Source organism: Lolium rigidum, chromosome 1, assembly GCF_022539505.1.
Source record: "Lolium rigidum isolate FL_2022 chromosome 1, APGP_CSIRO_Lrig_0.1, whole genome shotgun sequence".
NCBI lineage: Eukaryota > Viridiplantae > Streptophyta > Magnoliopsida > Poales > Poaceae > Lolium > Lolium rigidum.
In genome coordinates this window covers 158,736,451-158,750,290 of record NC_061508.1, presented here as the reverse complement: position 1 = coordinate 158,750,290, position 13,840 = coordinate 158,736,451, and the positions used below count along the sequence as shown (strand labels likewise).

Genomic DNA, 13,840 nt, shown 5'->3' with positions numbered 1-13,840 from the left:
AACGTAGTGCGATATGGGATCTCTAGTATTGAAGAGACCTATTAGCCAGGAGCATCCAGGGATCCAAGGAAGAGGCGGATTCGATGATGATGCCAACAAATGGCAGCACAGAAGAAAATACAGCCTTTTTGGATCACGGGATTGAGAAACGGACATATAGATAAACACAAAAAAAAATGACATGAATGGAATTGCCAAAAATTTGGAGGGATGGTGTTTTTGATAGGAAATACACAGGAAAAGTGCATTGATTGTATCCGACGCAAATGCAATTTAAGACAAGAGATTTAGTGGAATTCCTGTAGAGTTGATGTATGGATGCAACCCTTGATAATCTTGGTGGTGCCATTCATTTGGTCAAAAGGATTTTCATACAAAATGTCTATGAATTGGAATTAGTGCAGTGAAATATATACTATGAAAGATTCTTCAGCTAGTAAGGGCGTAAGAGTTTCAGGTTTTAGTGACGACGTAGAAGATGACAGTCACATCAAGCACATACCTAGGACTTTAGGAGGTGGTGACCCAAATAATAAGGCACAACTATATGCATAGCCAACATCGATTAGCGCCCTGTGCTGCAAGAATATATGCACTATCTACAAACTAGAGTGTATGCGTACATACGATTGCTAAGTTGTCATCCTGTACTATTAATACGGTACTTATTTGTGTGCCCAACTACAATTTTTCTTTTAATTTATTTCAGACATGAAAAATATGAATTTTGAGCTCCAGTGTGTACAAATATGCTTCATATTTAATGTGGTGATGTGGGCTTTCTTTACTAATTTACTCACTATTTTATGTCTGCCAAGTCTTTCTGCTCTAAACAAAATCCACTACCATCAGGAAGCGTAAATATGTTGGTGCAATTTTATCCATGTAAATTTAGTACTCCATCAATTTTCAGTAGATCATAGTACATCTTCTAAAACGCAATCAATTTCTGAAGTGAGCATAAATTGACAATGCCATCTATCCATGACAACCAGCTAGCACTAAGGAACAACATTACTTTTCAAGCGGAAAACAGTGGACAAGGATATGCCAAGCATGCATGCCAAATGAACCAGAATGATACAAATACAATACATTGATTTCAACAAATTAAGGTTCTGATACACTAGCACTGGTACACATGATCGATCTACTGATACACAATACGAACTTACAGCATTACAGAAACTAGGCATAGTCTGATCCAGTTATACACCATACGACAAGCTAATAATTAACCCACAAATTACTACGGAGCTTAGCTAGCAGTTCAGTACTTCGCTAGTGAAGTCTTCTGTGCTACCAGATAATCGGAGAGCAATAGATAATCGACACTTGCTACAGCATAATGATCGATACTGCTACTTAACTAACGACACATGCATAGTGATAACTGATAATCGCATGATGCATGATTAGCAAACGATGACTGTCATGCATGCGTACTGATCTAGAAGTTCCAGCCGGAGCCATCAAGCTGGCCTGGCCCCACGGCCATCTGGGCCGGCGCGCGGCCGACGGCGCCCTCCAGCTTCATCTCGTAGCCGGAGGACGGCCAGTACTGGAAGGCCCCTCCTCCCATGCCGAGCGGGGACACTCCGGACTGCAGGCCGCCAGAGAAGAATGTCGGCAGCTGGAAGTTATTGTTGTCCGGCGCCGTGCGGGCGCTCTGGAAGAAGCCCAGCGGCGGCTCGAAGGCGAGCGGAGCCGGGTCGTACTGCCCGATGCCGAGGAGGGTGGCATCCGTCTGGGCGTGGTTGGAGAAGCAGGGCACGAGCTCACGGCAGTTGGCCGCCGCGCTGTTGTTGTTGGTGGCGCCGTAGGAGCTGCTCTCGCCGTCGGCGGCGGCGGCGGCGGCAGCGTGCGCCACGGCAAACAGCGAGCTGGTATCCTGGAGCTGGTGGCGCGGCGCGGACGAGGCGGAGGTGCCGCCCCCACAGCCCATGGAGACGGAGGTGGAGTCGGAGAAGCAGGAGGTGTCGCCGGCGCCGCTGCTCAGGCCGTAGCGGGACTTGCGTGGCGGGGGCACCGTGCCCGGCTTCACGAAGATCTTGGCGATCACCCACTCGTCCTGGATACATCAACATAGATTGTGTGAGCAGTTTGATGCTAGTAGTACCATTAGTTTGTTGTCATCACCACGTCGTTGAATGCTACGATCACGAACACTACTCTCAGGTGTGTGCTCTTGTTTCTTGTTCTAAAAGGGAACATATTTCAAAAATAGTTTTATCTGCGTGGAAAAACAGTTATAATGATTTAAGCCAGTTCTTTTCAGAAATACATTTGTCTATTTACTCCTGAAAAAATAAAAAAGAACTTTGTCAACTCAGTGCCTATAAGATCGAACCTGGTAGGTTTTTACATGACACAATCAGCTCACACTCCAGGAAAAAACGTGATAACATACACTAGCTAGGCTTTGTCAGTTTTCACAGTAAAAGTAAGAAAGATAGCACTATTTGATCCATGAAATGGATCTTCAAAGTATCAGATCCATAAGAACGCAGTAAAAAAACTTCAAATAAGGCATGCATTTACGCATCCGGAGGAATATAGTAGCTTGTGCATGCGCATGCATGATGCAGTCGCAACAGGCATCGAAAAGATTCGTATCCCGCTGCAGCCAATCTTTCCCTGCACTTAAACCGCCAGCTTACCATATCCACGCATGTAATCTGCATTGCAGCAGGCACACGTACGCAGACTGCTGCTCTACTCTACTGGTAGCCATGACTTCACACTAGAAGAAGTATATACTCATTGCAATCTGCCCTAAAACCTCCCCGTGACTTGCCCATTGCATCATCGCCACTAGTACTTCCACAGGTAAAAAGTTGCAAGAACTAGTCGGCATTGGTAAGGAAATCCAATATACTGCTAGCAAATCAGTAAAAAAAAGAAGCAAGGCGATCTAAAATGCAGAGCGATGCAGAAGCAAGGGAAGGGAAGTGGTAAGAACTGAGTTACCCTGGTGGTGTTGTTGGAGAAGAACTGGTAGGCGAAGGTGCCCTCGAGGCGGAACTCGTGCATGACCCACTGCGTCTTCTGCCCCTTGGGGGCGCGCCCGCGGTAGAAGACGAGCGTCTTCTTCATCCCGACGAGGGCGCCGCTGCGTGCACTCCGGATCTCGCGGTCCTTGCCCGTGGCCTTCCAGTAGCCGGCGCCCGTGGCGCGGTTGGTGCGCAGGCCCGTGGGGTACTTGCGGTCGCGGAGGCTGTAGAAGTACCACTCCTTCTCCGCCGTGGCCCGGCACGCCTTGTCCTGCAGCTCCCACGGCTCGCACTTGTTGAGGTCGATCTCCGCGATGGCGCGCGCGCCGGAGAAGCCGTGGTCCAGCACCTTGCGGAGGAGGTAGTAGCTGATGAGCTCCTCGTCCGTCGGGTGGAACCGGAACCCCGGCGGCAGGTCGCCGGATCCGGCTCCTCCACCGCCGCCGTCCAGCAGCATGCCCAGCGAGCCGTAGCGATCCATCCCGCCGCCGGCCGCGCCCTCCCTCGGTCGCGCTGATCTGCAGACAAACGTGTGCATACATGCACCATTAATGCCGGAAGCTACACAAAGAACGAACTGAGCTGAACTGGAGGATGGAGCCGCACGCGCAAGAGCCAAAGGAATGGAATGGAAGGATCAGTACTGGGATGAGTGTTACCTGTGGGTGGTGAGGGATGTGATCGGAGCGCAAGTGGTGGAGTGGGCTCTGGGCTGTCTCGGCGATGGAAGAGCGGAGGGGCTTGTTTTATACTGCCGGTGGCCGCGTGGTTGGGGGAGGTGGGTGAGGCGGAGTAAATGGGGGATTCGACGAATCGGGGAGGGTGTCAGTGGCAGAGGCCGCCTGCGGAGGCGGGCCCCGGCGGGCGGGGCGCCGGTTGCTTCTTTGCGGGAGAAGTGCTGGTGGCGGAGCACTGTGGGACTGATGGAGCTGAAGCTGAGATCAGATGAGACGACGAGGTGAGAGTGAGATGAGATGATCAGGGACAGGGAGATGCAGTTGCGAGCTCCATCGATTGCTTCCTGCGCTCCATCATATGCTCATGCGTCTCCCTCGGTCTCTCGGCTCTCGGCAGGCGCCTGCCTGTGCGCCGTGCTCGATATTGGCACGAGGTGCCTAGATGGGGGAACGGATTCTCTGCGGTAGACCCTGCACCCTAAAATGCTAAACCCTAGTAAAACACTCAATTCTTTTTTTTTTTGAACATTTACTATATATATATAAGGATAGCAGACCGCCTCATTAAAAACCTTCTATTCCCCTTCGGTACTCTGGAAAAAAAATGTGTCTGGAACCTGCTGCCCGACATCACAATAAAGTGACATCGTTCACGAGTTTGCTAAATGAACCTAGGAACACTTAGGACATTCCAGCGGGACGGCCGCCCATCTGAACCACGAAATGTATCTATTTTGGACCATTTTGGGTCGGCCTGTCAACAGAAAAAGGAACGTGTCCATCTGTGGTCCGTTCGGCTCGAGGGTGCACCTAATGTGGTCACACAATTTTTCAATTAATATTCTTAATATTAAACATAATTTGACATACGGGCGAAAACGAAAAAGGACATAAAATATACTAAAACCCTAGAACTAGGGTTTGCGTTGGCGTCGTCATCGCCATCGATCTTGATGAAGATCGGCGGCGACCATGGCTGGTGACGTAGGCGCCAGAGGTTAGTTCGTTGCATGTTGCGACTGCATCGCAGTAGGTGCGTTCGAGCAGGAGCATGCGTAGGTGCAAGAGTCATCGGTGACATGGTAGGCCTCCCCAGCGCCAGCGCGGAGTCCCACGGGGCCACAATGAGGTCGTCCCATTTAGCCAAGTCCTCGTGCTCGGACTAGGCTATGGCGAGCCTGAGGGCTTCGTAGTCGTCCTTTTTGGGAGGCTATAGGAGCTCCTCCCTCTTGACAGCTCCCACTCGTACTGATGGGTTCGATGCATGGAAAACAAAAAAATTCTACCGTGAACATGAACAAAAATCAAGATCCAATCTAGGAAGAAGCAAGATCTAATCTATGAAGATCGAAGCAACGAGATGTATGAGAGACTAACCCTCGAAGATCCAAAGCCTTACGAGATCAGATCTCGTTGTTGATGTAGTCGATCGTCTTGTGCTGCAATCCGGCAGCACTTCCGTACTCGGTTGTGCGTACGGTGTCGATGAAGTTCGTCCTCTCCCCGTTCCATCGGGCAGCGGAGGTGTGGTAGATCCCCTCGGAATCCCATCAGCACGACGGCGTGGTGCTGGTGGTGGAGGAGAAAAGCTGCAGGGCTTCGCCAAGCCGGAGCAGACTAGCGGTGGAGGAGAGAGGGGGCAGACTTTGGTGTGTCGGGACAAGGGGTCGGCTGCCCCTCTCCTCTATTTATAGAGGGAGGGGCGGCCAAGGAAGCCCCTTGGGCCCCACCAGCGCACGGAAGGAAAGGGGGGATCAGAAATCACCCCCTTCCAAGTTTGCTTCCCCTTCCAAAATTGCTCCCTCGATTTTAGGGATTTGATCTTATCCTCCGGGATTTGATCTTATCACTAGGGGGCTGGCCGGATGGGCCTTGAGGGCTTGGTGCCCCTGGCCCATTAGGCTAGGCTGCACTCCCTTGGCCCATGTGGTCCCTCCCGGGGTGGTGGGCCCATCGGTGGCCCTCTAGAACCTTCTAGAAGCTCCGGTCAAACACCGAAACTTTTCCCGAACCCCCGGAAAATAACTTCTCTTATATGAATCTTATTCTCCGGACCTCCTCGTGATGTCCTGGATCCCATCCGAGACTCTGAACAACATTCGGTCTCCATCTCATATTTTGAAGCTACTATACAACATCGAACCTTAAGCGCGTCACCCAACAGTTCGTGAACTATGCGGACATGATCGAGACTCCTCTCCGACCAATAACCAATAGCGGGACCTAGAGATCCATAATGGCTCCCACACATTCATCGATAACTCAGTGATCGATTGAACCATTAACATACGATACCGATTCCCTTTATCACGCGATACTTTACTTATCCGAGGTTCGATCATCGGTATCTCCATACGTAGTTCAACCTCGTTACCGACAAGTACTCTTTACTCGTACCACGGTAGGCCATCTCTTGTGACCTTGTCACATGCTTGCAAGCTAATTCGATGACATTCCACCGAGAGGGCCCAAAGTATATCTATCCGTCATCGGGATGGACAAATCCCACTCCTGATTCATATGCCTCAACTCACACTTTCCGAATACTTAATCCCACCTTTATAACCACCCATTTACGCAGTGGCGTTTGATGTAATCAAAGTACCCTTCCAGTGTAAGTGATTTACATGATCTCATGGTCGAAGGACTAGGTACTATGTATCGAAAGCTTATAGCAAGATGAACTTAATGACTTGATCTTATGCTACGCTTATATGGGTGTGTGTCCATTATATCATTCACCCAATGACATAACCTTGTTATTACTAACAACCAATGTTCATGATCATGAAACCATGATCATCTATTAATCAACAAGCTAGTTATACAAGAGGCTTACTACGGACTCCTTGTTGTTTACATAACACACATGTATCAATGTTTCGGTTAATACAATTATAGCATGGGATGCAAAAATTTATCATAAACACAAAGATATAATAATAACCATTTTATTATTGCCTCTTGGGCATATCTCCAACACGTACGCGATGAACACGAGGTAGATGGTTGTGTCGTCGCGGAGATCCTTGCAAGGCACGTCGTCAACGCCCACAAGAGGCTCCTCGTCCACTCCGCCTTCATCCTTCTCACACTCTACATCGCGGCGAGACGTATTCCCGCTCGAAAAACATGCACCACTCCCTCGAGTTTGGGACATAGGCTGGGGCGTTAATACATGTAAAATTGTATCCATGAACTTTTGTATATCTAATATGATACTCTATGATATATAATGTGTGGAAAGTGGTAAGCATATGCACCTGGGGCCGAATTGAATTTACCTGATGTGTGAGGTTTCCTAGTTGTTTTCTATTAATTTTTGGGGATTTGTAACAAATTCTCCTAGCCAATCGAAGTTCGGAAACTTTTTCAAAGTTAGGTTCTTTCGAGAAAACTGCAACTTGAGGGGGTCTGGCAATTTCGGTATAGGAATCGACGATGCCGGCTCGTCCACCAAAAAGTTCCATCGATCCAAACGTGTTTTGGTTTGTGCCGAAAGGCTGAACAAAGCATTGTTTCGCGTGGGAGGAATTTTCTGGAGAGGAAACCAGCGGGGCAGCCAGGTTTCGGCCCAGTCTGTGAAATGGGCATGTGTTTCGATGGGCCAATTCATGCACCAGACCAAACCATCAAGGGAATTGGCTCTTCCGGTTTTACCGCTGGTTTGGATCACAAGACTTCCCCAAACTGCTAGTTTTGCTCTTTGGACTATAAATAGCCCTTCTTCTTCCTTCAGGAGGTAAGATCAACGATTTTATTTGCTCTCCCTCTCTCATACTCCATTTTTTAGCCTCAAAATCTTTCTTCCTCTCCATCCCTCCTATGGTTCTCGCATATTCTTGAGGGATTTTTAATAGGAGATCTAGACCTATAATCTCCACCAATCATTTCCTCATCTAAGTGAGGGGAACTTGGGATCTAGATCTTGGAGTCATTTGTTGATTTTCTCACTTGTTCTTCCTCTTTAGTTCCTCCATACCATTTGTTGCTTTGGTGGGATTTGAGGGTGATTGGTGTTCTTACTTTTGCATCCTTTCATAACTGTTGATCTCTCCATTACAATTAGTTCGAGTGAGGGGCTGTGAGCTTGTTACTCTTGGAGGGTTCCTCCTACTTTGCTTAGAGGTTGGTGCTCCGGTGACCTCTTCGTGGACGATTCTGAAGAGTCCCGGGCTTCTCCCTCGTGAAGGTTGTGGAGCTTGCCATCTCGGGAGTGGAGGAAAAGCTAGCCATAAGGGAAAAGCCTTTGTCCTTCATGGAATTGGCCACGAGAAGAAGGTGACACTACTAGGAAAAGGCCTAGCCGTAAGGTTGACTTCAGTGGCGCACCATGATGGCCGTGCGCCACTACTACTTAGCAGTGGTGACGTGGGCATTACCCTTCGGGTAACCGACATTGCCCTATCATGTATTAACTAGTTGGAGGCCCATGAAGGCACTTGGAGGCAAGGCGGGCCATCTGGATGGTGCATCAGAAGATTCCTTGGTGGGCAAGACAAGCAGGCAACCGAACAAGGAAAGATTAGATTTAAAACTACTGTAAACCTAGTCGTACTCGGTGAGACCTCTTGAGACCTGGCCACCTATATAAAGGCCAGGAGAGGGGCTGCCGAGGGACACAATCAATCTTAGCAATCTTAGCCACTAAAAGCTTAGAGCTAGGTCACCATAACACTTAGCCTCTCGACGAGCTCTCAGCTGAACTATTCGGCACCCCATTGTAACCCAATATCTTCATAATCAAGATCAGACAGGCAGGACGTAAGGGTTTTACCTCATCGAGGGCCCCGAACCTGGGTAAATCGCTCTCCTCGCTTGTCTGTGAACCGATGTCTCGTGTCAGCTTGCAGGATTCCATCAACCCTAAGCCCCAATCGGAGGGCATTGCCGAGGAGTACCCTCGACAATTGGCGCCGTCTGTGGGAACCCTGTCGGCACAAGATCGGTCATCAGCAGATCCAGTCATGTCATCGGCAACTTCATCGACACCGTCATCGCCAAGCCTGGGAAGCCCGATTCGATTCGGCTCCTACGAATTCACCCCGCACAGCGAATCGTCTCGCTCGACCTTCTCAGATCTATAAGGAAACATGGAGATGACCTTCGGCAGCGTCCACTACAACGTCAACGCGGAAGGAATTCTTCGACTGCTGGAGCCACTCACCTCCGGATCGACGAATCTGAGCACGTCGTCGTCAATCGACCTTTCGGCTGGTCCGACGGACTCAACGAACTCGCCTGCGTCACCGACTTCTCGTTCAACGTCTTCCATGTCGGTTGGATCTGACAATCTCGCATCTTCGGAGATGCTACTGCTTGCACTGTGATGCCAGGCACGGGCTAGGTTCAAGCGACACACCGTTCATCTGCAATGCCCAGCATTCATCGGGAGAGGATAGTGTCGACAGCATCGTCCAAGGTACCACCCGAAGAACGGCACACCACCAGGTTTATGTCGCCAATAACACGGGAAACACAAGGCACGGAGGAGACGGAGATCACACTCCTCGTTCCAGTAGACGAGCAAGTTTCGAAAACAGCGCCAGCAACCACAACAGCGATTACACCATCGCGGACGAGGAGTGGGCAGCAGCCAAGGCAGCCGTACTTAACAACACGCCGCTCCCCGCAGGAACCTCAGTTGGAGCCCTCAACGCTTATTGCTCTATACTAGAGAAAAACCGGGAACACCTATCGAAAGAGCAAGCCGCCCTCGAGAGACGCTTAACTGCTGCAGAACAATCCAGGAGAGGTTTGCGAGGAAGCGCCTCTCGAAGCAATCAAGGGGCAGGCAAGCACCGATCAAGATTGTCCAGGCTCTCGAAAGATGATGCCAGGGAGATAACATCGAACCTGACCAAGTCTTTTATGACCACGGACACTGCGGGCATGCCACGGCCGAAAACTGTCGCAGGAGCAAGTGCCAATCTCTCGGCATACCTCATCAATTAGTGCCCTGAAGGTTCCATGGCCCAAGCCCATCGAGGTGCCTTAGAAAGTCTCGCGATACTAGGGGACAACTTGGTCCCGCGGAAGGAAAAGACCACGCTACAGGCCAGTGGCTCAAAGCACCATGCGAGAGATGCTCGAGATGAAATCACTCAGAGCAGAATCGACAAAGCAAGGCGACGACGCGCCGCTAGGGAGGAATATGATAGTGATTCTTCAGATGAAAGCAGGGAGAACGATGGCGAGCTGAGGGGGGCCAATTGTTTAAGCTACAAAATCCGCGAGGCGATGCCCCCCGGAAAATTCAAACCTACTCCTACTGACGCCGCCAAATATGATGGACAGCAGGAGCCGAGGTCCTGGATAGACGACTACCTGCATACTGTGATCCTGCACAAAGGAAATCAGATCGCAGCGATGCAATGCTTGCAGCTTTACCTAAAAGACTCAGCACGAGCCTGGTTAAGAGGTCTGCCGAAGGGTTCCATCAAATCATGGGACGACCTAGTAGACGCTTTTGTTGCCAATTTCCAAGCAACGTACAAGAGGCCCGTCGGGGTTGAGGAATTACGGCATTGCCAGCAAAAGCAGAAGGAATCGATGCGTGCGTACCTCGGAAGATTCACCAAGCTCCTAAACGCTGCCGAAGACGTTTCCGTCGACAGAGCAATCGATGCCTTCAGCGACGGCATCCGACGTGAAAGCTACATAGAGGAACTCGGGCGTAAAAAACCAAAAACAATAACCAAGTTAATGGAAATCGCCAACAGCTGGGCTGATGGCGAGGACAACGTGCGAAGGCCACGACAGCGCAGTGATGACGAAGATGACGACCAGCTGAAGCATGATTCGGGTGGACGAAGGGATCATCACAAGAAAAGGAAAAACCGCAGCTACGACGATAGTAACCTGGTAGCCGCAGGATATTCCGATCGGCAGGATGATCGAGATGACGACAGACGAGACGATCGGTACGATGGCAACCGGAATAATTCTGGAAACCGCGGCAACTACAAACCGCGACCACAGAGGACTCCCGATCTACCCTTCGCCGAGCAGATCAACGCTCCTTGCTACTTGCACTCTTACATTGACTCCAAGGACAACAAAACGAAGTCAAGCCACATGCTCAGAGATTGTAGGCAGTTTCTTGACATGGAAGCTCATCCGGCAGAAGCAACAGCAACCACCACCTCCACCACCACCACCACCGCAGCACCAGGTCCAGCAGGCTCAGCCTCATCAACCCAATGAGGCGTTTCCACCACCACGTGGGTAGATGAGCATGATCCATAGGATAGGTGTCTCGAGAAGAGAAATGAAGAAGCTCACCCGAGGGATTAACCTGGCAGAAAGTATCATGGCGAACATCCCCGAGTATGTCGAGTGGTCCTCTCAGAACATTACGTTCAGTCGAGTAGATCACCCGATGACCATACCAAAACCAGGACACGCTGCCTTAGTAGTCGAGGCACAAATCGGGGGGTTCAAGATGAGCAAAGTCTTCATGGATGGTGGAAGCGGGCTAAACCTGATATTCGTCGACACAATCAAAAGTATGGGGATCACCATGAGGATGCTAGAAGAAACAGACACTTGCTTCCATGGGATTCTCCCAACTTCACCGGCGTACTCTCTTGGCAAAGTTTACCTGAACGTCGTCTTTGGCAAAACCGACAACTTCAGGAAGGAAAAGATCGAGTTTGAAGTAGTGAACTGGGAATCACAGTATCACGCTATACTCGGGAGACCAGCTTATGCCAAGTTCATGGTTGTACCGCACTACGCATACCTCAAGCTGAAAATGCCTGGGAACAACGGGACAAACATCACAGTCTATGGAAGTTTTTCATGCTCGGACAATTGCGATCGCGACTTTCAGAGGATTGCTGCGAAGTTTGGGTCACAACAAGAAATTGTCGACCCTCTGCCCAAGTTATCGATACATGAAATTAAGGAGGAGAAACATGTCAGGGAAATCAAGAAGAAGCCAGCCGACCTTGCTCTAGAAGCTTCGGCAGCAAAAGTTTCGGCAGTTGATGGCACAGAAGACATAGGAGACAGCAAGACACTGACAACCATTGTCCAGGCCCCTGGCGAAATCAACAACGCTTCGGCAACCACTAACGTGGTGAACAAGCCAGAAGATGAGAAGAACCCCTTCCTTGCTTAAGCAATTTACTAGCGTTTAGTTTTTCCCTTTATCTTAAACAGGGCCTTCCTTTTTTCGCCCTTTAGTCCCGTGCTTACCTTATTAATGAGAACTTAAGTTTCGATCCCTTGTTAAGCATTGCAGTAATTCAAAGCATCTAAGCCGCATCACCACGAACCTTGCCTACGCCCCCTGGCAAACGACGGTGCAACGTAGTACGCGGCAGAAGATCGTGCTCCAAAAGAAAAGCCTCTACGAGTGCTAAAGGATGCAAAATAAACAAGGGTGCAAACCTTTCCCTCTGCTATAGATGCCTCTACGAGTGCCGAAAATAGCAAGAGTTTGGAAATACACATAATACAACCCACATTCGATGTTTTACTTATGGAAATATCAAAGAACAACGGGCTCATTGGAAGAAGTTATCGCACCCGATATATTCGGGAGCCGCTGTCAAAACAAACATCAGTTGAAAGCAAAGTTGCACATACAACGGGTTTAGCAAGACCTGCAACACGAGCTGATCACTCAAACAATTTGTTGACCAACGAATACGAAAACGTCTAAACGGGCAATTAAGATTTGCTCCTACAAAATTTGCCAACGGCATCGACACGGTACAAATACATACACATGTATCTACCGAAAAATAAGTGTTAAATACGCAACCCAAACGCGGATGAAGTAGCCAAATTATCTATTTACAATAAAGAAAGTGACCTTGAATCACTCTTGCAAAGTGTTTTTCTCTTCAGGTACCTTTGAGTCTCTTTCTAGCCTATCGACAATTATATTAGACGACAATACTACCTTCGGATACAAAAGCTCCAAATCACCTGTTGCATTGGCAATGGATAGCAAGTCTGCTGAAGGATACCGCGCAAGGACGAGGGCAAGCGAAAACCTAGCTCCCACAAACACTTGAGCACGTACCAGGTTCTTGACCTTCTTGGCATTGCTGAACTCTGACATTAAAGTCAACAACGTGGGAGGAACTGCGTTCAACGGAAACATTGTTTTCCATATTTCTCTCAGTCCCTTGTAACACTTGTCGAAGAAGTGGTGGACTTGGTGGACCCGATCTTGGAACTGTGCAACAACCGAAGCTTTCGAATGCTCCCTCCAGAAAATTTCATCGGCTGATGACAGTTGGGTTAATGCGTTCACGTGTTCGAGAATCCGCTTGTTCTCTTCAGCACGGTTCAGAGCTATGACTGGCAAAGGAATCAATAGAGGATCAGACAATGCATTGTTGACAAAAGAGTGCAAGGACCAGGGAACTTACTGTTCAAACTTTCGGTGGCTTTATGCAGTTCAGTAAGAGCGTACCGCTCTACTTCGGCTGCAATCTCGCTCTTCTTCTTGACAATGGCAGCTAAGGCGTAAGTGTTGCACAGATCCTTCTCCATCTGCGCGATCCGATCCTTCATACGTTGGATTCGGTCACCTAGGAAGAGCACCCGAAGAGTCGTCGACGAATGTGGGCACTGGGAAAACCTGCAAGAAACAGCGTTAAAAGGGATGACGGATCGCATCAATTCAAGCATCCGAAGTAACTCCCATCGGGAGAAGTGCAAGTGAAAATATCATAACAAGGGCGTATTCGCAACATTGCTAGCACGGAGTTTATTACAAACATAAGTTTTTGCGACAGAACATTGTTCCACATCAGCTCAAAGAGAAGTTTTGTTACAAAAATCAAAGGGTTTGGGTCTGAGTCGATAAACTGGGACCAGCCGATGTCTTCCTTGATGAAACCAGCTCAAGGAGCTGGCGTGCACACTTAAGGGCCGACGCTTTGAAGACGCTTAAATCAATAAACCGCCCATCTTGCTCTTTCGGCAGCTCCTTGGACATCTCTTCAATATCGGCCTTGAAGCCATGACCCGTCATAAGTTGGAAGGCTAGGAGGGCACCATAGGTACGCGAAGTGCGTTTGAATACCTCGATAACCTCCTTGGTGTCGACTGCGAAGGCGTCGATCAGCTGCCCCAGAGTCTTGTCTTGATTGATCTTGGGAAAGATCATCGAGTGCATCTGCACCATGGCACCTTTCCCCTTGTCAA

At 49.3% G+C, this 13,840-nt stretch overlaps 1 protein-coding gene across 1 annotated transcript; it reads right to left on the bottom strand.

Annotated features, from left to right (window-relative positions):
- Positions 1-1,450: 1,450 nt before the first annotated feature.
- On the bottom strand, positions 1,451-3,474 carry LOC124682646 (protein CUP-SHAPED COTYLEDON 1-like). The gene is made up of 2 exons (XM_047217295.1): positions 2,971-3,474; positions 1,451-2,071 (listed from the first exon to the last, which is right to left on the bottom strand). The coding sequence occupies exons 1-2, from the start codon at positions 3,472-3,474 to the stop codon at positions 1,451-1,453; spliced, it is 1,125 nt and encodes a 374-aa protein (XP_047073251.1).
- Between the last annotated feature and the right edge of the window lie 10,366 nt (positions 3,475-13,840).

Excerpts from the sequence above, each read along its gene's own strand:
- LOC124682646 (XM_047217295.1), bottom strand. The coding sequence starts at position 3,474 with ATGGATCGCTACGGCTCGCTGGGCATGCTGCTGGACGGCGGCGGTGGA. Across the intron at positions 2,072-2,970 it reads TCTCCAACAACACCACCAGG|GACGAGTGGGTGATCGCCAA; the intron begins GTAACTCAGTTC and ends TGATGTATCCAG.